The 23,329-nt window shown below is 45.0% G+C and overlaps 10 protein-coding genes across 10 annotated transcripts; 7 read left to right on the top strand and 3 right to left on the bottom strand.

Annotated features, from left to right (window-relative positions):
• Positions 1-35: 35 nt before the first annotated feature.
• Positions 36-2,573, bottom strand: FOBCDRAFT_186237 (uncharacterized protein; the record flags this gene model as incomplete). Its single annotated transcript, XM_059608619.1, has 3 exons — positions 1,371-2,573; positions 1,062-1,314; positions 36-974 (listed from the first exon to the last, which is right to left on the bottom strand). The coding sequence occupies exons 1-3, from the start codon at positions 2,498-2,500 to the stop codon at positions 36-38; spliced, it is 2,322 nt and encodes a 773-aa protein (XP_059465332.1). The 5' UTR covers positions 2,501-2,573.
• A 225-nt stretch (positions 2,574-2,798) lies between these two features.
• On the top strand, positions 2,799-4,822 carry FOBCDRAFT_227513 (Alpha/Beta hydrolase protein). Its single transcript, XM_054705528.2, has 3 exons — positions 2,799-3,147; positions 3,204-4,468; positions 4,544-4,822. Exons 1-3 carry the CDS (start codon positions 2,897-2,899, stop codon positions 4,711-4,713), a joined length of 1,686 nt encoding a protein of 561 aa, XP_054561503.2. The 5' UTR covers positions 2,799-2,896; the 3' UTR covers positions 4,714-4,822.
• Positions 4,823-6,766: 1,944 nt separating this feature from the next.
• Positions 6,767-7,232, top strand: FOBCDRAFT_164653 (Mss4-like protein; the record flags this gene model as incomplete). Its single annotated transcript, XM_054705527.1, has 2 exons — positions 6,767-6,832; positions 6,888-7,232. 2 exons carry the CDS (start codon positions 6,767-6,769, stop codon positions 7,230-7,232), a joined length of 411 nt encoding a protein of 136 aa, XP_054561502.1.
• A 533-nt stretch (positions 7,233-7,765) lies between these two features.
• Positions 7,766-9,320, top strand: FOBCDRAFT_140000 (uncharacterized protein; the record flags this gene model as incomplete). Its single annotated transcript, XM_059608072.1, has 5 exons — positions 7,766-7,825; positions 7,881-7,911; positions 8,047-8,408; positions 8,614-8,623; positions 8,725-9,320. 5 exons carry the CDS (start codon positions 7,766-7,768, stop codon positions 9,318-9,320), a joined length of 1,059 nt encoding a protein of 352 aa, XP_059465331.1.
• A 981-nt stretch (positions 9,321-10,301) lies between these two features.
• On the top strand, positions 10,302-12,203 carry FOBCDRAFT_186231 (uncharacterized protein; the record flags this gene model as incomplete). The annotated part of the gene is made up of 5 exons (XM_059608618.1): positions 10,302-10,380; positions 10,516-10,843; positions 10,898-10,921; positions 10,973-11,153; positions 11,205-12,203. The coding sequence occupies 5 exons, from the start codon at positions 10,302-10,304 to the stop codon at positions 12,201-12,203; spliced, it is 1,611 nt and encodes a 536-aa protein (XP_059467494.1).
• Positions 12,204-12,223: 20 nt separating this feature from the next.
• FOBCDRAFT_140141 (uncharacterized protein) lies at positions 12,224-12,409 on the top strand (the record flags this gene model as incomplete). Its single annotated transcript, XM_059608077.1, has 1 exon — positions 12,224-12,409. A coding segment is annotated over one exon (186 nt), but the record flags the coding sequence as incomplete, so codon positions are not given.
• Positions 12,410-15,190: 2,781 nt separating this feature from the next.
• On the bottom strand, positions 15,191-16,672 carry FOBCDRAFT_139468 (heterokaryon incompatibility protein-domain-containing protein; the record flags this gene model as incomplete). The annotated part of the gene is made up of 3 exons (XM_059608046.1): positions 15,191-16,385; positions 16,430-16,448; positions 16,489-16,672. The coding sequence occupies 3 exons, from the start codon at positions 16,670-16,672 to the stop codon at positions 15,191-15,193; spliced, it is 1,398 nt and encodes a 465-aa protein (XP_059465330.1).
• Positions 16,673-17,207: 535 nt separating this feature from the next.
• On the top strand, positions 17,208-18,190 carry FOBCDRAFT_295764 (kinase-like domain-containing protein; the record flags this gene model as incomplete). The annotated part of the gene is made up of 2 exons (XM_059611868.1): positions 17,208-17,721; positions 17,755-18,190. The coding sequence occupies 2 exons, from the start codon at positions 17,208-17,210 to the stop codon at positions 18,087-18,089; spliced, it is 849 nt and encodes a 282-aa protein (XP_059465329.1). The 3' UTR covers positions 18,090-18,190.
• Positions 18,191-18,322: 132 nt separating this feature from the next.
• FOBCDRAFT_140264 (uncharacterized protein) lies at positions 18,323-19,420 on the bottom strand (the record flags this gene model as incomplete). The annotated part of the gene is made up of 3 exons (XM_059608082.1): positions 18,323-18,641; positions 18,693-18,763; positions 19,403-19,420. Coding segments are annotated over 3 exons (408 nt in total), but the record flags the coding sequence as incomplete, so codon positions are not given.
• A 2,789-nt stretch (positions 19,421-22,209) lies between these two features.
• FOBCDRAFT_140158 (uncharacterized protein) lies at positions 22,210-23,326 on the top strand (the record flags this gene model as incomplete). The annotated part of the gene is made up of 4 exons (XM_059608078.1): positions 22,210-22,735; positions 22,776-22,883; positions 22,919-23,244; positions 23,276-23,326. 4 exons carry the CDS (start codon positions 22,210-22,212, stop codon positions 23,324-23,326), a joined length of 1,011 nt encoding a protein of 336 aa, XP_059467492.1.
• Between the last annotated feature and the right edge of the window lie 3 nt (positions 23,327-23,329).

Genomic DNA, 23,329 nt, shown 5'->3' with positions numbered 1-23,329 from the left:
AATCAAATCGAATTACTTTCATTTATAAGGCTTACTTATTGAAAAAGAAAACTGTGTGAATTAGCAGGCCACCCTCGTATTACCCATGGCGGAGTATCTTGCGGACCATGATCACCTTCCATCGGCAACTCGAAGCCGAAGTTGGCGCCGAAGGAGTTCATTTCGGCCTCGAAAGTACGATCTGTCATAGGGACAAAGGCCTCTTCTCGAGGCTCATTGTTAAGACCAATGTCTTGTGATGTCGCAGAGGGATCTGTAAATGTGTTGTTGCTTTGGAATGCAACGGTTGTAGACGGGATTGCTTCCTCAGAGGCCTCTCTCTGTGTTTTACCATACGTTTCCATAGCGTGACAAAGTTCCCGAATCCTTTTCCCTAAATCTTTTGCGGCCGTGGACACATCTCCGTACTTCTGTGATAGCTTGCGTGCTCGTACAAAGCATTCACGGATTTGGTCGTCATATCCTGGGGTCAAATACGGTAACATGGTTGAGCGATGCTTCTCAACGTAGCCCGCCACTAGAAACATAAGAGCACAAATGGACGCAAGGATGTGCTGGTAGTACGGTCGCTGGTTACGGTACATGTCCGTGACATTGTCCAGTTTGAATAGTGACCCTGTGACCCTGCCTGCTAATTCCATGGCCTGTGGAAGGTATAATTTGCTCTTCTCGATATCCGACGTTGGGAAGAAATAAGGACGTAGCAGAAGACTCTTTATCGACGCAGCTCGGAAGATCAGTAATAACAGCCATGACGGAGGTAAGTTTGATGGTTCATCAAACCAAGCCTCCATGTCAGAAAGGTCTTTGTCCCCGACACACTTTTTCTGCCACTGTTGGATCTGGAAAACCAAGAGTTCCATCACATCATCATCGATACGAGTATTTCCCCTGGCCGCGATGGATATAGGTTCGTCAAACCTGTCGCTGATGAAAATGAGCATGTACATAGCCTTTGTATATGGCATATCGTCCTATAGCATTCCAAGTTAGCGGATAGGTTCAGTGCATTTCATTGATGTTTCTAGGGATGTTGCGAAAAGCGAAACTAGGTGACTCACTATGAATGTAGGCGTGAAACTAAACGCGGCATTGGGGAAGTTTGCGGGCAAGCCAGTCATAGCACTCCATTGACGATCGAGTATAATTACGGAACACATGATAGTAGAAGCCTCTTTACGTTGAGAATCAGTCTTGAGAATGTGATTCCACATGTCGCTGTTGTGAAAGCCGAGCTCCATCAACATACGTCCAGCAATGCCACATAACCTTAATGCAAGCCGTGAGAGGTCATGAGAGGAATAATAGTAGCCCTTGATTAGATATGTTAGCATGCTCTGATAGGGAATTAGCTGGCTGGGTTGTTTACAAGTAGTAAGGCGATGGTGACTTGTTTCATATTAGTTGTAGAAGATGTAATTGCGGTATTAGCTGGGGGCATAAAGTTGGATTGAAGGACGGGTGCCATCTTTGCAAGTAAAGTGTCTTTTGAGACTTGTGCTACTGCAGCCAGCATAAGTACCAAGATGATCAGATCATCATCGTCAGGTTGGTTGCTCTCTCCACCCAAAGATTGGTTCATATCACTTGAATAGCATGATTCCAGTTGCCTTCTAACCCTGTCAATGTTGACAAATGGGTGCAGTTCTCCTATGATTCTGTGATATGTATCCGCAGCATCTTTGGCTTCCTGTAGCGATAACCATGACCGGAATTGCAATAGCTGATAGCGGTCAAAATGACGCCTGGACGGCCAATGTGGTATGGGCGGCAATACAGCATCGTTACCATTTACACTTGGTAGCATGGGTTGGTGCGATGATGATGCGAGATAACCCAGTTGTCGCAAAGTGATTTGTACCAGGTTCATGCTGTAGTCTGGACTTGTAGGACCATAAAAGTAATGACTAGCATAGCTTGGAGTGGTATCTGTTTGAGTGGCATGCGGCCGTCTGTTTGACAAACTTGTGTGGTCACCAGGTGCATGCAATGTGTGGGGTGAAGCAACTGAACCTAGGCTGTGGGTCCCATTACTTTGCGCTTCAACCATGGCCTTGACTTGTTGCAACTCGGTGCGAAGACTTGCAACAAGACTTGTAAGGTCACTGTCATTGCCGCTTCCGCATCCATTACTAGGTACATCTGGTGCCCCTGAACTATTTGGTAGAACGGCTGGAGACGGCGGACCATTGGCTGCGGCTGGTGTCAGCGGCGGCGAAAGGCTTCGATTAGACTCGTCGCTTTGGAACGCTGATGGTTGTGCCGGAGCTCTAGTAACGCTCGCTGTAGCTGTAACTGTTTCTATACCTGGAGAAACAGTTTCTTCATCGTAGAGGCATGTCCGACCCCGGTTTTCGCAGTAGTCGCATGGCTGCCGGCCGTCGCATTTGCCTTTCCGTCGTCGGCAAGCGATACATGCACGAGCAGCATACGGAGCTCGTCGTTTGCTGGTAACAGTGGGTAACGAGTTCCCTGTTCTTTTAGTGGCGCGTGAAATCATTCTGTTGCTTGGTAGGGAATGGTCAAAAGTAGAAACAGGGAAGGCGGAAAGGGAAGACGGAAAGAGAAGACGGAAAGGAAATGACTGAAAGGGAGTAGAATATGAGACTGTTCCAAAGTTTTAAATTAGTTCCGGTAAAATCGCTATTCCGAAAACCGGAACTTAAACTAGCGCTAACAAAGAAGTATGTAAAGCTAATAACGCCGGCGAATGCGGCATTAGCTGCGGCATAATTAACCCCGCATAAGCCGATGTCTGGAAGACCGTCCCGCTGCCAAATCTGCCAAGTATTTAACCACGATCAATTGGTGAACCGCCAGATAGAAATTCCTGTCAACATATCGCTAGTACGACACTTTCCTTACATTTGGCGTGTTCTCTCTATCTCTCTGAATTATGTTTAATTTTGCCTGTTTTATAGCATGGCTGCTCCTGGTCTTTGCAGTTGACGCCAAGTCGCCGTCAACTTCCTCGTTAGGACCCCGAGGCCCTCCAACTGTGACCATCAAGAATGGCACCTTGAGTGGCATTTTTAATAGCCACTACGACCAGGAGTTCTTTCTCGGTATACCCTATGCGGCGCCGCCTGTAAATGACCTCCGTCTGCGCAAACCCCAGCCTGCACAACCTTGGGCCGGCATTCGGAAGTCAGAGTCATATGGAGCGCGCTGCCTTAGAAACGATATTCGACTGGCTGATTTAGTCAAAACGTCACAGACCCGGTCAGCGAAGATTGTCTCCACATCAACATTATACGGCCAGCAACCCAGCGTTCACCACTTCCCGTGCTCGTATGGATACATGGGGGGGCATTCCAGGAGGGCAGCGCCAGCGACGGCAGGACCAATGGAACCTTTCTCGTGCAGACATCCGTGGAGATGGGAACACCAATCATTTTCGTCAGCTTCAATTATCGTCTCGGTGCTTTTGGCTTTCTGGGTGGCCTGGAAATAGAGGCGGCTGGCGTATCTAATATTGCCCTTTACGACCAACGGCAGGCTCTCCATTGGATTCAAGAAAACATCGGATATTTTGGCGGAGATGCATCACAGGTTACGATAATGGGCCAGTCAGCTGGTGCTATGTCAGTCGGATTTCATCTCCTCGCCTTCGGAGGCCGAAACGATGGTCTCTTCAATGCCGCAATCGCACAAAGTGGAGGTCCCTATACGGTACCGGTTCTCAGCCGTGAGATATCGGATCGAGAAGCCGATTTCAATATGGTACTGAACAAAACTGGTTGTTCAGACTCTAAAGACTCCCTGAATTGTCTACGCGCAGCTCCCGCTGAGTTATTGCAACAAGCTGGTTCTCTCTTGACACCTTCATTTGTTGTTGATGGCGGAATAATTACAGCACCTAGCGAAGAGCTCTTACACTCGGGCCGCTTTGCTAAAGTACCTTTACTCATTGGTTCGACGAGGAATGAGGGAACATCTCTACTGCAGCAAATATTGGGTACGACGGGCTCATTTGAGACTGAGGAGCACTTCAAATCGTTCATCAAGACTTCTTGGATAAGAGGCCCAATTAATGATACAGTCGCCCAACATTGGGCGCAACTGTACGCTCAGGAAATCAATACTCCTTCGACAGCTGGTCTAGGTACTGTGAAGCCGAACCCCGGTCCAAAGTACGGCAACTATTATGGCCAGGCAACGTTGTGGCTGGGTGACATGACATTCACTGCTGGAAGGCGTTTTGCAACCCAAGCATGGGCTAGAGAAAACGTGCCGAGCTATAGTTTCTTATTCGACGGTGTACCAGCAAACATGGATCCAGATACGCTTGGAGCTGCCCACTTTTCAGATGTGGCATATACGTTTAGGGACACGGAAGGCTTTGGCTGGGAGATAAACCCTTTCCCAGCCGAGCCTACCCTGAAGGAGAAACATGTCAAACTCGCCGAACTCATGAGCCGAATGTGGATCAGCTTTGCAACCAAGCGGAACCCAAACTTCCACAATGGTCAGTTACGTGTTACCTTATAGACCACCTTCAGACACCTCCTTTCCTTGAAACTAACTTATAATGTGTTTTTAGTATCCGATTTTCATACGACTTGGCCAACATATACTAATAAACGCCCCGTTAATATGGTTTTTGAGACTACTCAAAGCCATTTACAGGCTGATGACTGGCGAGCCGAAGCAATCAGCATGATGTCTCTTGTGCCGGGTACTCATCCAACGAGAGGTAATAACAATTGTTAGGGCTGTTATTGCGTTAACTACATATTAAAATAGAAATCTAAAGTAGACTAAGAACTTACCCTTTATGTGTCATCTTAATTAATTAATATCTAATAAAGTACACTATCAGCAGGTTGATCAAAAATCTCTCACTCTCTCCCCTCTCTTTCACCACACATGTCGCAACCACCAAGCATGTCACAGATAAATCAAGAGGCAAATATCATTCTTGTTCTTCAAGTCCTTTGAAATGACCCAGTTTTGGGTCTTCGTTGTGCCGCAAGGACCTACAGGACGCCGTACAGTTCGCTCTGGCGCCGATACCGCGGCATCCCTGCTCGGTGCGATGTCACTCCGGAATTACGTAGATTATCCGATCTAGAAGAACAGAGTATTGTTCAATTCAATCTAGACCTTGGCTCGGGAGGTTTCCCCCCTGAGACTGCGTGATGTAGAAGAAATAGCTTACTGAGTGCTGGCCGGTCGCGATGCGTCACCTGTTGGCAAGTGCTAGACACGTGGATTCATTAATTACCACTCAGAACTTAGAACGCACTTTAATTGTAGATACGACTATCGGAGAGCTAAACGTAAAGGCCTGACCATTATCTGCAATTAGTTCTTACTTATAGAGAATATAATTGCAAAGTATGGTATTAGCTCTGCCATTACGAAACCTCTGATAGATCGATATCCTAACCTTAGTCAGAGGGGGCGTGAGACGACATAAAACCCCTCGCGAGAAAAAAGGGGGCGGGAGGCATGCTTCATTAATACAATCATTATCTTTGTTCTCCACATCGGATTGATCCCTATTAGCTTTATCGAATGTGCCTACATTATGCATGCTAGGACTGATCAAAGAATCAAGTCAACAATTAATAACATCACAACATTCTGCTCCACATCTTAATACACTCACCCCATCGTATAGCTGCCTATCCAACAGGTAATGTGTACAGTTTGCTAGTGGAGCGGAGAAAAACAATCCTTGATATAGCCCGGTGTCTCCGGCGGTTAATGAGGTTTACGAATACCGAGATGTCAACAAAATCAGCATATATGGGGCCTATTATTAAGAGGGTAGACATTCGGCACAAATGTGATGCCGACCTGCGAGGCAAATTGGGAGAAGTGCTCCATTGGTCTGACGAATCGGGCTCTCCCTTTCAATTTTCACAGCCAGTGTGTCTTGTGGCTCTTTGTATTACTCCTAGAACCTCTCTTACAAGATGTATAAAGGGAAATCAACATATTATCACATTCTAATAGTAAATGAATGTCTTGATACTGTTTGCCGTAGCCTAGCTAATGTAAGTATACAAAGCTTTTATTGTATTGTAGTAGAGCTAGATGCCATCTAATTGCTATATCCATTGCCTGGAAAGCCTGCAATGGCTTAGAATTGTTATCAAGAGGGGAATCCTTCAGCCTTATGCCTATCGTCAAGACGCGGGCCCTTGCACAACTATTTATGTCGTCTCGGTGTGACAGTTTAAAAACAAAAGAGAATAGGGTGGACACATACTGATTAATATTGCTTGCAGGTACCGGACACAGAATCAAGCTAGTTTAGCGAAGTACGCCTGCCTCTAAACTCTGTTGAACGCGTAGTGTTCAAGTCCTGACTTGATTTGGAAAAGCACGGCTGCTTGAGAAGAAGTCCAATACGGCATAAAAACGATCTGAATATAGAGTTCATGCTATAGGTTTTATTAGTAAGGGTATATATGTCGGGATCGACCAATTCATTACCAATACTTGACAAACTCGAGGGCGGAAATACACAAGCCATCGTTACATCATCCAATGAGAGGCCGCCCTCGCTATAGGTGACTGATTAAGTTTAGTGCATTATCCCACTTAGTCGCGATCAGACAGTACCTAACCCTTATCGGTATTAGGAGGCTGGTATACATGCTACTCCCGATGTCTACGAGGCATTCATTATAAAGGCATCGCGTTATCCAGCCCATTCCAATTGATCAATGTCTAACCAAGAAATCATATCAGACCTCTCCCATTCTTAAGCATAAGCTCATCTGCAGAATTACCCTTTCCTGTGCTTATTACCATGTCTTCTGGTCATTGTCTTTGTGGTGGAGTCAAAGTCGAGGTCTCGGGTGACCCTGTCGCCGTTGTATGAACTTTCCTAACCCTCACTTTCCTTTTGCCGTTACTAATGTATAAGCAAGGTCTTGTGCCATTGTTTGGATTGCCGCAAAACATCTGGTAGCACTCATGGCCTCAATTGGGTTGTCCCTGGTGATCTGGTTCAACTTGAGGGACCGTCGAAGACGTTCACAAAGCTGAGCAAGGCTGGCAACCCTGTTACGAATACATTCTGCCCTACCTGCGGTACTACAGTGTTTCGTGATGGCCCTGCTGCTCCTGGTATCAAATTTGTCAAGGCGGGTATCTTTGATGATCCCGAGCTCTTGGCTACCATCAAGCCTCAAGGAGAGATCTTCGTGTCTCGACGCCCGGTCTGGATGTCCCCCATTGAAGGTGCTTCTCAGAAGAAGGAAATGATGGAGTGAAATGCAAGGTGGAATGCGCTCACCCCTTCTGTCTTCGCCCCGCCCATACATTTTGCGTTGAAATGCAGGATATAAGTTGAGATACTGGGATACCGGGAGGCGCGCCGGGTTTGTGCAGTTGTGTATATTGTAGTCAACGGTGTTGGACAATCACAGCTTAGCGTGGCAATTATGGCACGGGGTATTGTCAGACATTACGTGTATTCGGTTCATTGATGTGAATTGGTGTGTATTCATGTTGTGTTCTGTTGAAATCTACCCCTTAGAGGTTTTACCATTTCGGCTGTAATCTTAAAGTATCCCTGCTTGCACGTGAGGCCCCAGCACCTGTTCAACAGGTATTACCAAAATGTGGAGATTGGCACGGGATGATGATTACGGTGGCGTTTCACTATGAGGCATAACTAATCCCGATCGGTATCCTAATGTCCGTTTCACAAATTGAGTTTACCAACATTTCGTTCGTATAAAGCCCCTCCCCGTTCGACCACCGCCTCTCAGGTTATGGTAATTCATGTATTCAAGCCTTGAGCATGGTTAATCTCGGACGACCAGCAATGGGCTGTTTCAGCTTCAAAGACAGCCGTGTCAAGGTGAGGCGGCGCTTCATGCGATAGCGACACATAATCTCTCACACCACGTATGCAGTGCGATCTCGAAAAACCATCATGTGGGCGATGTAAGCGTCTCACTCATGTATGCCCTGGTTATCCGGATACCTGGAGCTTGATACACAGACAACAAAACGAGCAGGTTTCTCGCAAGGTACAATTGAGAGTGAATCGTCAGCAACGCCTGAGACAAAACAACACAGATACACCGCCCTTGACGGCATCGGCCATTCACGCCTCGCCCGTCTCAGTTTCCAGGGATATTGACCAGAACGTCCAAATTTACGCCGTTCATCGGATGTACTATGATTTGTGCTTCGACGCCAGCGTGGGCGTGTTCGTAGCCCTTCCCTTCATAGCTGTCAATACTTCTGTATCGCCTTTCATGCATGCTCTCCAAGCCGCAGCTCTAGCCCACTCGTCTGCAAATCTTAACCAATATGGACTTCTACCCAAATTGGAATATTGCGCCGCAGTTTCTGCATTGAAGAGAGATATCGCCGAGCCGGCTCGATTACAGAATGACGCCATCTTGATGTCCATTTTCCTCCTAGGCCTCTTCGAAGTCAGTTCTCTGACCCTCATCGTTCTCAATGTTCATTTATATGCTAACTAACGAAGGTCATCGTTCAACAACGGTCGGAAAGAAAGGTAGAGACAGATGGGTTAAAATGCCACCCACACGCTACAGGTGCACTCGCGCTTATTCGATACCGAACTCGGCAAAAACTAGACAGCTCTATAGACATAAGTGTCTTCCAATTCTATAGGCATGTTCGTGTAAGTCAATCTTTCCATGATATTGCAAAGTCTCCAACTCTAGCTGACGTTGATATCTTTCGTCTTTTGCCTGGCGCAGCTACTCGATATTTTCCTCCTAGGTACCGACCCGAGCTCACTGAAGACCGACTTTGTAAGCCCTTGGACCAATTGGGCCCAATTTCGTACAATCGAGCCGCTTATACAAGATTGTGTCGAGCTGACCGGAAAAGTTCGCATTTTGACATCTACACTTTGCTCAAACCTCTCTTCAGCAAATATGGCTACACTTATCGACGAAATCATTCAGACAATTGCAAACCTTGGGCATGCCGCATCCCTTGTCGCCCAATGTCCGCGTTCTGCTACCCACCCCGGGTACTTCAATGGATTACTAAGTCCAGATAATGAGACGAGCGTTGCAATAGCTAAGAGTCTGTACCTGACGATGCGCTTGCACATGACCGAAATGCTTTTATCTCTGCTAGAAGATGTCGGGGCCCCAGTGGAAAATGTGTTGAAAGCGACCGTAGTGGACGAGCTTTGCGAGATTATACGCAAGGTTATTGATGGCAACTTGAAGTGTGCGCAAGGGGGACCTGGTATGGCTGCTAGATTATTGCTTATGTCATGGCCCATGCTTGCCGTTCTCCAATCCCGTCTTCCCAGCTTGGAAACAAGGTCTTGGGTTCAGAGTTTACTCGATAGGAGAAGATAAATACCAAGTAGATTATTTATTTTACTTCCGGCCCCGACGTCTCAGGCATATACAGCAGTTTTTAAAAAACAATTTAAGTCTGCCCATTTTTACCAAGAAAATTACGGATTTTTTGATTGGGATCTGCAAGCATCCTCTTTGTTGGGCCAAGCTCTTGTCAGCTAGCCCTCTCGGTTCACGAAAGTTGGACTTGTCCTTCTCTGGCCATCTTATACCGAAATCATATGAAGATTGCCTATGCAAGCCTGCTTGCTTACCGCTTTAATATAATCATTCTACTATAAACCTATGCCTTTACTGCTTCAATCATTCTTCCAGGACTAATGCATCGAAGGGACTGAAGGTCCTTAGTCTGATTATCTGATACCACAACATTAGACCCCTGGTAAGGGCAGCAGCCGTGTGGCATTTGGGAGCCTACCAGTTTGCACGGATGAAAAGGATGTAGTTTCACGAAAATAATGCTATATCCCGTGTTAGAACATACTGTTTCGAAATTGAAAACTTTTCGTGAAAACGCTTTATGCATGTACGAGTTACTATCGTTACGTGCGGCCGCCTATACGCGTATTAGTAATATTGAGTGAACAAGTAACGTGTTAGCGCAGTTTTGCCCTGTAGCAAACGAAAAACAGGTTTCCGGAAGTCCCGGAGTCCACTAAATTCCGGGGCCTACGGGACTTGCAGCTTATATTTGTCGCTGCCGACGGGCTGTGTTGATTATCCTTGCCTTATTTATCGTGTATCATAAGCGAATGCTCCACCCAAGTGAGTGCTCAACTTATTCTTCGTGGATATTTCCGTATTCGACCTGATTTTTCGCTATTGTATTTCTGCGTAATTGGTGTCATTACGTCAGTGCCCACCTTTTGTATAAGTTCAGTCTCTTGTAAATAAAACAGAGACCTTACAATCGAGAATTGATCTTCTAGTCTTCATCCTACTACCCTACAGGTGACATTCTGAGAAGACTCGAATACCATGCACCCATCATATTCGCTTGCTATTGCAGGCTTCTTCCTTTCAAGTGCACTTGCCAAAGACCAATGTCGATGCGTAAGTCTACTATGGCCGTCCTAATTAGGTTGCTAACGACGTCTTCAGACTACTGACGATTCCTGTTGGCCATCGACCAAAACCTGGACCGCTCTGAACTCCACCATTGACGGCCACCTGATTCGCTATACACCTCCAGGCGCTGTTTGCTACAAATCTCATCCCAACTACGACGCCGAGGCTTGCGATTCCGTCATCAAGCAGTGGCCAGAGTCAAAGTTTCACTCTAGCGATCCGGCGAGCCTTCACAGCGAGTGGTCGAATGCTGGTTGTATTCCGGTCTACAAGAACGGAACTAGTATCTACGGCGACCCCGAGGCGGGCGAGCGAGGATGCTCAAACGACGTGCTTCCTCCTTATGTCGTGAACGCTACTACCACGGATCATGTTGTAGAAGCGCTGAGGTTCGCCGCGGTGAAGAACATCAGATTGGTCATCAAGAACACGGGACATGCTGGCGATGGAAGGTAAAGAATTTGAGTTGACACTTTGTGTAGAGAATACTTGCTAACAACGCACAGGAACTTAGGGTCAAGCAGTCTGTCGTACGTGTAGCCAGAACTAAATATTCCGAGCTGATGCTGACTTTTTGCCAGGATCTGGACTCACAACTTGAAGGGCATTGAACTGATTGAGAACTTCAACTCTACCTGTCCCAATTCGAAGGACACCCCAAGCCCACGCATGGCTGCCACTGTTGGCGCTGGCGTTCAGGATGGGGAAATGGTCGAAACATTGGCTGCCAGGAATGCTCTGGCTGTTAGCGGTACCAGTAACGTAAGTTTTCCCATTCCTAGTGAAGTTTTCATGGTGACTGACTCGTTATAGGACGTTGGAGTCGCCGGTTGGTCTACTGGAGGTGGTCACGGATTCGCTACGGGCCACTACGGACAGGGTGCAGACAACATCCTAGAGGCAGAGATTGTTACTCCATCTGGAAAAGTCGTGATTGCCAATGAATGTCAAAATGAGGACCTCTACTGGGCCATCCGCGGTGGTGGTGGTGGCACCTTTGGTGTCATCACAAGTCTCACCGTCAAAGCTTATCCTGCACCTCAAATGGTCATGGTAGCATTCGATACCAGTATCAAGAATCACACCTCGGAAGACGAGTGGTACCAGTTCATCGCAGATGCCCATGCTCTGTTCCCCGCCATGCAGGATGCAGGTATCCACGGCTACTACACGGTTGAAGGACCTCCTTCGGCCGAAGCTCTCACCTTCAGCGGCTCATTGATGATGTTTGAAGCGTCCAACAAAACCTACGAAGATGCCATCCGACCATTTGCGAAGCTGTTAAGATCTTCCAACGCAACAGTCGCCTGGTCCTTGAACAGGCTTCCTGTGAACAACTGGCAAGGTTTGCTCAAGATTTTGCCTAATATTGGATCTGTCAGCGCAGGCCATAGTATTAGAACATCCCGCCTAATCTCACGACGTACCGTCATAGAAAAAACTGACAAGTTCGCCGCCGTGTACAAGAAGATTGGCCCTACCAAGAAAGCACCATCGGTATGGATGGAGGATAAACTGCATTCTCTAAGCTCTCTCACTAATAGTGTTCAGAACGGCCTGCCAAATCTCTCAATGTCCGGTACTCTCACAATCAGCCCCAAATCTGTCAACAACTCTCTTCATCCTTCCTGGCGCAACGCAACTGTCCATCTCATCACCGGTCAAGCTTGGACAGACTCAACGAACGAAACCGAGATCCGAAGCATGATCCACGATATGACATACCGCAAGCTTGGATTGCTGAGAGACCTCGACCCTGTTCAAGGTGCCTATCTCAACGAGGCAAGACATCAATCCTTTATTGAAGCATAGGGACTCTACTAACGCATGAAAACAAGGCAAGCTCGATCGAACCGGACTGGCAATCGTCATTTTGGGGACCAAACTACGCCCGCCTTCGCGAAATCAAGGAAAAATATGATCCTGATGGTCTTTTGTGGTGCCCTCGGTGTGTTGGAAGTGAGGATTGGGTGCAGCGACACGATGGTAAGCTTTGCCGAGCATTCGCCCCGTGGTAAATGTTTTACCATCCGGCGGCTTCCAAAGCCTATTTGGGAACCTTATTTTCCATTCTGTATGACCGTTATAATGGCCATTTCTTTTGAATCTTCGCTTCACTTTGTAATAGCAGATAGGCACATAGATACAGATAACATATCAGCATTAAACTTCTAGTTGCACCTCCTGATACATGGCGGTGGCCAAAATCTGAGTATAGGCCTACCCATGCAGTACCACCTAAAGGTAAGCAAAAAAATATTTCCCTATATAAAATGCCTAATTTCATTTACACAATACTTTATTAAAAGAAAAGGTATTTTTATAAGAGAATGCCTATTATCTTAGTAATTACATAGAATTAAATATTATAATATTACTTCTTTAGTGATATATATGGTATAGTTATATAGCACTAATATAAAATATCTGAAATGCCCCCCCTTATTAACCAGCCTCCCTAAAGCTTTATTTAGAATTTTTGCTTTCCTATCTTTCCTTTATTACTTCTAATATGCCTCAATAATCTTATATATAGGAGGATATTATCTAGGTTATATTAGATGTTATAGATAAAGGTCTTTCCTAGAACTAGGCTGCCTAAAAAAATATTATGCCTTAAACTACTCTCATCTAACAGGTTGAGAGGTCTACTGCTAAGATCTAAGATTACCTAACCTACTTAGCTTTTATTTAAGTTGTAGAAGTCTAGATTAGTTACCTGGATGTTTTAATAAGAGGCCTTAGGCTATGCTCCTTCCTATAGTTAAGTTTGTGCCACTGTTACTGCCCCCTTAAGATAGTAAGGCCAGGAAAGGCATATTAGTATATATTAATTAGCCAAGTTTATTAAATACTATCCTAATATCAAAGACAGGGGTAGGAAAATACCAGGAAGCTGTAAGGTTTAACTCTTTTATCTTAATAGCTATTAATTAGTATTTTAGTATCTAGGAAAGTAAATATAGTTAGATTAAGTCAGAGAATATAGTTAATATTAATAAGGGTAGTATTATAGCTAGGTTTAGTAAGTATTAATTATTTTTCCTATAAAACTTATTAATCTATTAAAAAGCTAGGCTTAGATTCTTTAGTTATTAGCAGTAGTGATCCTAGGAGGAAGGTCTTTCTTAAGGGCTTGTAAACTTATACTTAGATTACCTTTATTAAAGCAGTTACCATAAATAGCTGTCTTTTAAAGCCTGGAATTATCTTTAAAGGTAAAGACTTTTAGTAGTAGTAGTTCATAGATAAGTTTAAAAGAATTGCCAACTGGTATTATATTATATCTAATAATAGCTAGATAGATAACTATATTATAGTTACGTAGCTTAAGGAGTTCTATCTGCCTTAAATACAATCAGCAGATAAGCCTAATGCAAGGCTTATTATATTATATAGCCATAGGAGCTATATATCTATAGGTGTCTACTTGTTCTAAATTAGAAATACCGCTGATAGCGCTGACCCTAAATCTAGGATAAGCAGATGGCTCTATGTTTTTTAAATAATGTTTATTGCTATTACTTGCCTATACACTGCTCTCATGGCCTGTAGCCACTGGATGATAGTATCTTTAATGTCTCTAAGGCTGCCTATTAAAACGAACTATAGAAACTTACCAGCCTAACTAATTCTGCGCCGGTAGATAAGGTTAACTTTATTAAGCCCTATACTAAAGCTAAAGCAGTAGGTATAATAAAGAAAAATATCCTCTTAGGCTGGAGAGTGACTAGGAACTGACCGATTTTACGACGGAAAGCGCTCCTCTATCCTAAGATTTAGCTAGATAAGAAAGAAATAATGCCCAGGTTAGATAGCCACAGAGATAGGCAAGTCGACCCTGATTATACGCCAATGACCAGCTGCTATATCAGAGATCTGGGGAAGAACAAGAGCCTATTAACAAGAAGATGTTACTTTATAATAATAAGAGGGTTTAAAGCTCAAGAGTCAAAGATTACCTCTCTCGGCACCAGAATAGCTAGTCTAGAGGAGGAGGTTGACCGGTTGAGCAGAGGCAAGAAGAGGGGGGCGATACTGAATCCTAATAAAAGGTTTATGACATTAGCCGAAGCTCTAGTGGCTGGTAGTGTTATTTCTGAGCCAAATAAAGCAATTAAAAGGGCAAATGCTGTTGAGGATGTGATCGAGGTGGGAGGGATGGAAGAACATGAGAGGCCAAATTCGGAGGAGGAAAAGTTAACTGTGGTACGCACGTGGGCAGGGCGTGAAGTTAGAATACTGCGAAAATACTAAAATCCACCTAATTTTAAAATGAAATTCGAATGTTATTTCACTCTTGTTAATTTTGTTGGATTTCCTACATCTGGTTGAAAAATTGCATTTCGTATGGGGAAATATTTTTTTTTGCTTACTTGGTGGGTATTACTGGCGGTAGGTGGGTATTGCATGGTATTGCTCTCTGACAGTACTACGCATAGTACCACAGTTTTGGGAGGAGCAACTCTGATAGATCTTCAGCTGAGTATACTATATATACGTAGAAGGTATAACAGATTAGAAGCCGTGCAATGTCTATACTTATCAAGGAGTAACAGAAGCCTTGTTAAGCTATAAACTTTACTACCTAGTCATTATAAGTCCTCTGCCTTGATAGGCTGAAGATTACCTTCTGAAATAGAACGGCCGGGTCTACTTTGGCTAATATAACTTGGATATCTCCACAAACCATATAATATAGTTAAATACTATTAATAGCTTTAAACAACTATTTTAAAATAAATCTATATACCTTATGGTATTCGGGATATTTAAAGTATAAAAAGAGTTTATTTGCCTTAGATTTTCTCTTCAAAGATAGAAAAAAGAGTACAAAGACTACTATCATATTTCATCGAGCTCTGCTTGACCTCTCTAGGTGCGTATAGCCCCAGGATCTGCTGCAAGGGATCGCATTCCGCCCCCGTGAGTAGAAACTTAACGAGGTGCCCGATGGATATGATATCCCTGTCAAAAAATAGGCTGTGTCGATTCATAAATTCCATCACGTCGGTCCAAATCTCAAAGACTGATTTATTATAATCGATAGAAAAGCCGCGGGCGTCTGAAGCCATTCCTACAAGGCCATATACCTTATCTTTCCTGTCTTGGCAATCTGCTTCTTTATGGTCCTGCAGTAGCTGAAGCAAGGTGTTTGACCCGGTATATTTCTCCTCTCGCTGCCGTTCCAACCTTATAGGGCCTTTAGATCCAGAGTTGTGCATGGTGATGAACTGCGTAAACTGTTTCCATTCTGTCGCCGAGTTTCCAAAGCATACTTTAATCTTCTGGGCTAGCCCAATCTCCTGGATTATCCACAGGCGCTTCCAATAGTCGTCATTGTACAACTTCTCTGCGAAGCTGCGTTCAGCAGAGTCGGTTCGGGGTGAATCTGTTGGCAATTCCGGATTGAATTGTTCATTGGAAGGTTTATCATGGCCAAGTCTTTGCAAGTCAGGCAAAGCTGCTTCGTATTCCGCATATCTCTTTCCCAGCCATACGACAACGGTCTGAGCTCTGAAGTAGATATGGTGCATCATACGAACCTGTCTATTCCGTTCGGGTATGTCTTTCTGGTTGATGCATGTTGCGTCAATCCAGTAATCAGTGTCAGGAGCGTGTTTCCGGAGGTAGTGCAAAGCGTCCCAAAGGTTTTGCCGGACGTTGAAGCCGACGCCATTGAGGGTAATAGTTTGCCCAGCTTGACCATCTCCCCACATGTATGAGAGCGCGCCAAACTTGGGCCTGTCACCGAAGATGACTTCGAACAAGCTGCAGGTGATGGGATCACCATCCTTAGCGGCTTCGATTCGCAACAGCCGCGTGCAATCTCGATGTTGGCTCAGAGGCTTATACGGAGACCAGGATTCGCCCAGGTCTTGCGTTTGATTTGTCTCGTCCTTGGATTGACGCATGACCATGATGCTATCCTTCATTCTAGATGAAATGAACTTGAACAGCATATGTTTGTCGCAGGAGGGCGGGGTAATTGTCCTGCGATATTAGGCAGCGCAGGCAGTTATTTCATCAGCGCTTACATCCCTGTTGTTTCAACCGCTGAACCAATCAGGAGAGCATATCGTCAGTGCATATTTACCAACTTTTAGCTGCATAAAGCATGAACTTGTTGATAGGAAGTGCCTAGGGAAAATATGACGCAGCAATGTCAGCTTGTCACCGGGGATGAGGATATTGAAGAGAGTGAGGAGAATCGGCTCGACATCGGATATTTCCATGCACCGAGTTCCGAAGCCGTCGTCGGGCGCGTTTAGCATTGACATCTTGCTTTGCTTTCTCCTTTGATGTAGCATATTTCCGTGGTCGCCCGCGCTTTTCAGGTGCTTCGGGCATAGTTATCAAGATAAAGTATAGTTGTGATTGATTTGGGCTGTTTCGAAGCTCCTACAGCTTGATGAGATGTGCTAGCCCCTGGGTTGACCGCGAAATCCTGATTAGGCTAGTGCATGACCGCCAAAATCTAATGAAGTTAGCATATGGCCGCTAAATTCTGATTTGCTAGAAGCTGGGAGAGCTAAGACCCAGATAGGCTAGTGCAATGACCGCGAAACTTGCAACGGCAATTTCGACTAACCTGATGGCTTCATACACAAGGGACATCACGGGGTGTAGAATCAGCAACACCGGCGCGCAATAATTTTAATCCTGTCTAAGCACATTATTCGTCACTTCTTGAACTACCCATGTGTCAGCTTCCACGGCGCGCTTTCATCTAAATAAGCTGATGGCCACGTGCCATACATAAAGCAGCGCCTCTAATTCCGTTAAGCCAGCGATTCCGCTTAGTTAGCTTCCAGCATGTCAACACGTTACGTTCCTCCCGACGACGGAACGGCCACTCAACACGACGGTACAGACTCCTTGGCCATAAAAAATACGCTACTTCGTCGCCTGCTGACCCGCATCGCTCTTAAAACTACCGCGCGCTTGTACGAACACAATGGGCCTTGTATTCCCATTTCCAAACACCTCATCGTCAAGACGGGGCCATTTGTCCATCTTACCGAAGCAGCAACTATGAGCTTCGTCGCCGCCAATACTTCTATCCCTGTCCCGGCTGTCTACAGCTCATTCATCTACAAGAATCGAGCTTTTATCGTTATGGAGCGCATTCAAGGAAATTCTCTCGCAGAAGCCTGGCCAACATTGTCCGATGCCGACCTGGACAACATTTTCGCACAGCTTCGGCAAATGTTCCAGGAACTGAGGGCTCTTCCGCCACCTCCTGGCACAGGAGTAGAAAGCTGTCGAGGCGGTTCGTTGCGCGATTCCCGCATACCACGGTCAAGACCCAGATTCGGGCCGTTCAAGTGTGTCCAAGATTTCCATCGATAGTTACGTGAAGATCTCAGGCCAGAAGAACAGCCGGACCAAATGCATGATCAAGAATGGAAGGAAATAAAAGAAATGGTGAGTAAACAGGACGGCCCGTGGCCACCGGCGGTGTTTACTCATGGAGATCTAAATCCCTTCAACATTTTGGTTCGCGGTGGATATGTCGTCGGTATCATTGACTGGGAGTTTGCGGGTTGGTACCCTTGTTACTGGGAATACACTTCTGCATGGTGTGGGAACCATACTCGGCAAGCATGGCAAGGTTCTATTGCTCAGTTTCTTGATCCCTACCCTGCCGAGCTTGAAATGGAGAAGACACGCCAAAGATGGTGGGGAGATATCTGAAGTCTTGCCAAATACAGTTCTAATACCCTGTCTGAAACACAATCCTACCAGATGCACGAACGAAACAGAAACAAATATCAACCAGAAACGGATCCTGCTAGCTAAGGTACAACCTCCTTCCCCTGGAGCATATCATATGTCGGCTTCGGCAACGCCATATCCGCGGCATTGAGATATCTTCCAGCTGCAGTCTTGCTCGCGACATATTCACGAGCAACCGCCTTGATCTTTTTCTAATCCAGTTCCGCGGCCCCAGTAGCCATGCCATCTTGAGCTATCTGGGACAAAGCTTGGGCGACCCATGTTCGGTAACGCCAGTTAGGGTCGTTTTGGACAACGGGTGTGTTCCGAATAATGTCGACCAGCCGGCCTTCGTCTTCGATCTTGGCAATGACAATACGAGCGAGGAGATTGTTGGTACTCCGCACATTGGACAGAGGTATCTCCTCATATATCCAGCTGCGAATAGGGTGATTCTTGACATGGTGGCGTATACCAGAGACTTTGGCACCTTTTTCGTTCTTTGGTCCGATAAGAAAGCCCCAATGATACCTATAGCTAGAATTTAGCTTTAGCTGGGTAAACAGTATCTGTAGTAATTACCTTTGCTCTTCGTTATTGACGACTCCACTGGGGTATAAGGCAATATACAGCCGGTTTTTATTGCCACCTATCTTGAGAGTTTGGAAGCAGATCAGGTACTTTATTAACAAGCCGGATTAGCAGGTTAACATATATAAAAGAGAATCAGTAAAGATAAAGTTTTAATTCCAAGGCAGTTGGCAAGTTTGACAGTGATAACTTAGTTGGCATCCTGCCTCTATTTATTATTAACTATAGGATATATATATAGAAATGTATGTCAAAATGGCAGGGCATAGGACGCGGGCCTCAACTTCGCTAGCGCGCGCCAATGTGATCATCCGGGGTCTCGGCCCCAATGTTATTACCGCGCGCCAAATGAGACAGATGATCAAACTCAATAGATATAAATACATTTCAAGTTCGCCTGCATTTTTCGTCCATTCTTGGTAACTCACGCAAACGTCCTAGCTGGCGATAACCCTCAATGTGGATGCCAAATCAATCAACACCCTATGTAGCATTGATGAAACACGAGAGAAAACAAGTGGAGGTTATATTGTAACAAGGGCTGGATGTAATGTGCCGAATTACACAAGTCTTGACTTTACCAACAGCTGCAGAACAGCAGGAATATATATCTAATCATTAAAAAGAAATAACGTGGTTGATAAGCGAGTGTCCCAGACAAGTGAGTGTCCCAGTATACTGTGCATCTAGAAATAACCTACCCTATAGTACTTTTGAAGCTTAAATAAAATAGCTAAAAGTCTTTAAAAAATATTTTTTATAATAGTATAGCTAATTGTATTAAATAATATTTTTTAAAGATTTTTAGCTATTTTATTTTATATAGAAAACCTTAAAATACAGTGTATTTTACAGTGTAAATAAACTTTAAAGTTTATAGCTATATAGGATATTTTTTTAATATATAAGAAACTTAATATAGCTTATTTTAAGACTTATATATAAGCTATTAAAATTATAGCTATTTTAGGCTTAGTTTGGATTTTTAAAGAGTTTTTTAAAATATGAATTTAAGGTAGAAATAAGACTGGGACACTCACTTGTCTGGGACACTCGCTTATCAACCACGTTATATATTTTCATGTTTTCCAATAACGTGTTTGATAAGCGAGCGACGCAGTCAAGCGAGCGACGCACTACCCTATACACCTTAAATCCGGTTTTTAAAAAACTCTTTAAAAATCCAAACTAAGCCTAAAATAGCTATAATTTTAATAGCATATATATAACTCTTAAAATAAGCTATATTAAGTTTCTTATATATTAAAAAAATATCCTATATAGCTATAAACTTTAAAGTTTATTTACACTGTAAAATACACTGTATTTTAAGGTTTTCTATATAAAATAAAATAGCTAAAAATCTTTAAAAAATATTATTTAATACAATTAGCTATACTATTATAAAAAATATTTTTTAAAGACTTTTAGCTATTTTATTTAAGCTTCAAAAGTACTATAGGGTAAGCTATTTTTAGCTATACAGTGCAGTGCGTCGCTCGCTTGACTGCGTCGCTCGCTTATCAAACACGTTAGCTAAGTTTCTGGAAAGAGTTATATGGGGGACGTGGGGGGGAGCTTAGTAACTGGTAGGGTATGAAAAGAAAGTCAAAAGAGTGGAACAGACTCTGCAACTGCTAACGGCGAACATGCTTTGAGTTTTCATTCTTTAAGTGCGCGGCAGTGATAGCTAGCTATTATTATTAACTTTGGCGAAGTAGGGCAATGCAAACTAATGCTAATCCGCGAGGCCTCGGCTATTTGCTGGACCCCGTTAATCAGGCATAGTCGTTTAGATGATTCCGACCGCGCAGGATATAATCAATTAATCAATCAACTGATAACGCCTTAGTCCCTCCCATCCTCTGCAACGCTGGGAGAACCTTGTCCACCCATGATCATCTCCTCCTCCATCTTTGCTTGGTATGCACTTCCTCAATGTGACGCTTAAGGTTATCAGGGCGGGTGAACTCTCTCTTGCAATCCGAGATAGAGCATTTGAACGCATCTAGGGTGGGCAGGAACTGCCGATGGTAGACCCTGACGTGCCAGAGCATGGGCTTCTTGTCCCCAAATATCTGTCCACATCCTGCTATACAAAGCGTCCGGGGCTTATGCATTGTGCGAATATGAATACTGCGGAACTCATTAACCAACTAACCAATACTTCGACTGTCGGTAATCGAGAGATAGGCGCTTACCTCAGCTTTTTGCTTGTCAAAAAAGTCCGAGAGCACGCGGGCCAGGAACAACAATACTCCCTATTGGGCCCCCTGGCATGCCTTATATGTTTGCTCGGACTGACTGCGTGGGTCGGCAAATGCTGTTCTAGAGTTTGAGTAGACTCTATGTCACACCTGGATAGTCCAATGGCGTTGATAACATGTCCGGGACTCTTTGCTTTGACTTCAGCGGGGACATTTTCGCAATCCTTCATAAGCATCCTCCATTCATCGTCTTCCTGACTGTTAGCATGCGAGCCACGAGAAGACTATGCCTTCAAGCAACTAGAAGGGATAGCGGTGACAGTGCCGGTGGAAGCCGTAGCGTGTACGAGAGCCGGGTTGACTGTATGGCCTAGGGAGATCGAGTTGACAGTGATAAGGTCCCCATATTGTGGCATCCCAGGTGCCTCGGTTACAATCCCTCCGGTGTTGTTCAGGAGAGTTGGGTTCAAGGCATGCGGCTTAAAAGCCGTTTCTGGTACTAGCTCCATAATTGAGGGGTGTCTGGGAACTCATCAGCTAATGTATATGTTTCAAAGCAGCAAAAAGCGATGCCTTTTCCACATTTCATAGTTGCCGTGTATACCTAGTTGTAAGCTCAGTGTTTAAGTGCAAGCGACGAACTTCAAAAGCGCAAGACGCGCCCTTTGGACTTTTTGGTTGAAAGTAATCCGGACCAGCAGTGCGGGGGCATGTGAAGATAGTTATACTTCCAGGGTCAGGGTGTCACTGCGGGGGGAAGGGTATGTAAGCCACCACTCGAATGACGCAACTGTGTCCCGGCGGCGCGGCTTAGCTTCCCGAATTAGTTTTTTAGTGAGCATCTGTTGTCAAGAGTTCTCCTGAATGATTTCTGTATCTTATCAGCTTCTTGTGGTAAATACGCTCGATGTTTACTACTCGAGTGGATATGGGAGTTCATACTAACCTGGTATCCGAAGCTGGTGTTAGCAAGTCGGGGCTTTCCGGTGGGCTTCAATAGCTCCTGGTTAATCAGACGAGGAATACCGATGCGGTGGAAAAAGCCTTTTTCGGCCAAAACCGACCTTAGTTCCCCAGCCATATTACTCACGATTGTGTCATAGGTCATCACCGATGATGATGCCGGCCTAGTACGAAGTATTGAAGAATTAGACTTTATTATTCATTTGCCTTAGGAACCCTGGCAGAAAACTGCTTAACTGTCTTTACTCCAGGCGTTTGATCACCATAGCTCGGCTAATGCTACATCAAGCTACCAGGCAGGAGTTCTCCCATGATAGCATCATCACGCATCATCAAGAATGACGGTAGTCCAGACTTCGGAGTTCCAATACTATGCTGGTCTCGATCCCTTCCAGCGTAGACTTCTCTACGAGCCAATCGTTCTCGAGTATGCAATGATTCAAAGTTGCAACCTGGCCCGAGAAGAACCAGAAAGCCACGCGACGGTCGACTTTGACAACCTGCAATCCGACTTCGAAGCCTTTCGTGTGCTCGTAAATAATCTCGCCCAGGTCTGTGACAATGAACGAGGCGGAAATTCGGTCACCGCCATGACAATTCTCGAAGGGACGAATGGGCCCGAATTCGTGTTTGCAGCGAACAGGAAGGACGAAGAGGAGACTAGGGCAACCGCGAGATTCGTAACGAACTTACTACAGTTGGCCGGGCAGAACCCCCAAAATCTTAGCTCCGATGCCCCCGAGAAGAGAGTACTCAGGATGATATTAGCTTTCAACATGCCCCGAATTACCGAATACAAAGACAAACTTGATAAGGCTTTAGGCCTTTGTCTGGAAGATCACGAACGGCGACAGTCCGAAGACGGTATGACACACTACATGACACTGACTCCAACGATGCACAGAGGCCTTGAAGAGTGAGCTTCAAAAGCTCAGAGAGAAATGCAACTTCTCGGTCAACAACGTACGCGAGCAGGAGGAAATCAAGTGCAAGTCTCCCTCCTTCTGTCGACGTACTTTATACATACCGAGACTAACTTTACCCCAGCACTGAGAGATTGTGAAAGGCTGATCAACCTGATCCATAATGCCCAGCTGGCGATGACAGGGATCAAGAAAGCCGTTAGAACGAAAGCCAGGGGCAGCGAGTTCCTCAGGTCTGGGCCGTGGTGCGAGCTAAAACATTATCTCGGCCGTTGGCATTCCTACCGTCAAGCTGCGAACTTTATTGTTTGTGCAGCAGCAGCCTGGCCGCTACTATTTCAGGACTTCAAGATCACCTCACTACCGTCTAGTACTCGCATATCCAAGCCCATTGCACAGTCAGACCTGACAGCTGTTGCCATTGTTCAACACATGGAGGCTTTCGAGAAAGTAAAAATGCCAGAGCTTATGCAGGATGCAGAGGATCTCCGCAGGATGGGTCTGGATAAGGCTATCCAAATTCAACTCTTGAAGA

This window comes from Fusarium oxysporum, chromosome VII (assembly GCF_013085055.1).
Source record: "Fusarium oxysporum Fo47 chromosome VII, complete sequence".
Lineage (NCBI taxonomy): Eukaryota > Fungi > Ascomycota > Sordariomycetes > Hypocreales > Nectriaceae > Fusarium > Fusarium oxysporum.
The sequence above is the reverse complement of the archived record's forward strand: the minus strand, read 5'-3'. Positions and strand labels throughout refer to the sequence as shown.

Excerpts from the sequence above, each read along its gene's own strand:
- FOBCDRAFT_227513 (XM_054705528.2), top strand. The coding sequence starts at position 2,897 with ATGTTTAATTTTGCCTGTTTTATAGCATGGCTGCTCCTGGTCTTTGCA. Across the intron at positions 3,148-3,203 it reads CCTTGGGCCGGCATTCGGAA|TCAAAACGTCACAGACCCGG; the intron begins GTCAGAGTCATA and ends TGGCTGATTTAG. Across the intron at positions 4,469-4,543 it reads GAACCCAAACTTCCACAATG|TATCCGATTTTCATACGACT; the intron begins GTCAGTTACGTG and ends ATGTGTTTTTAG.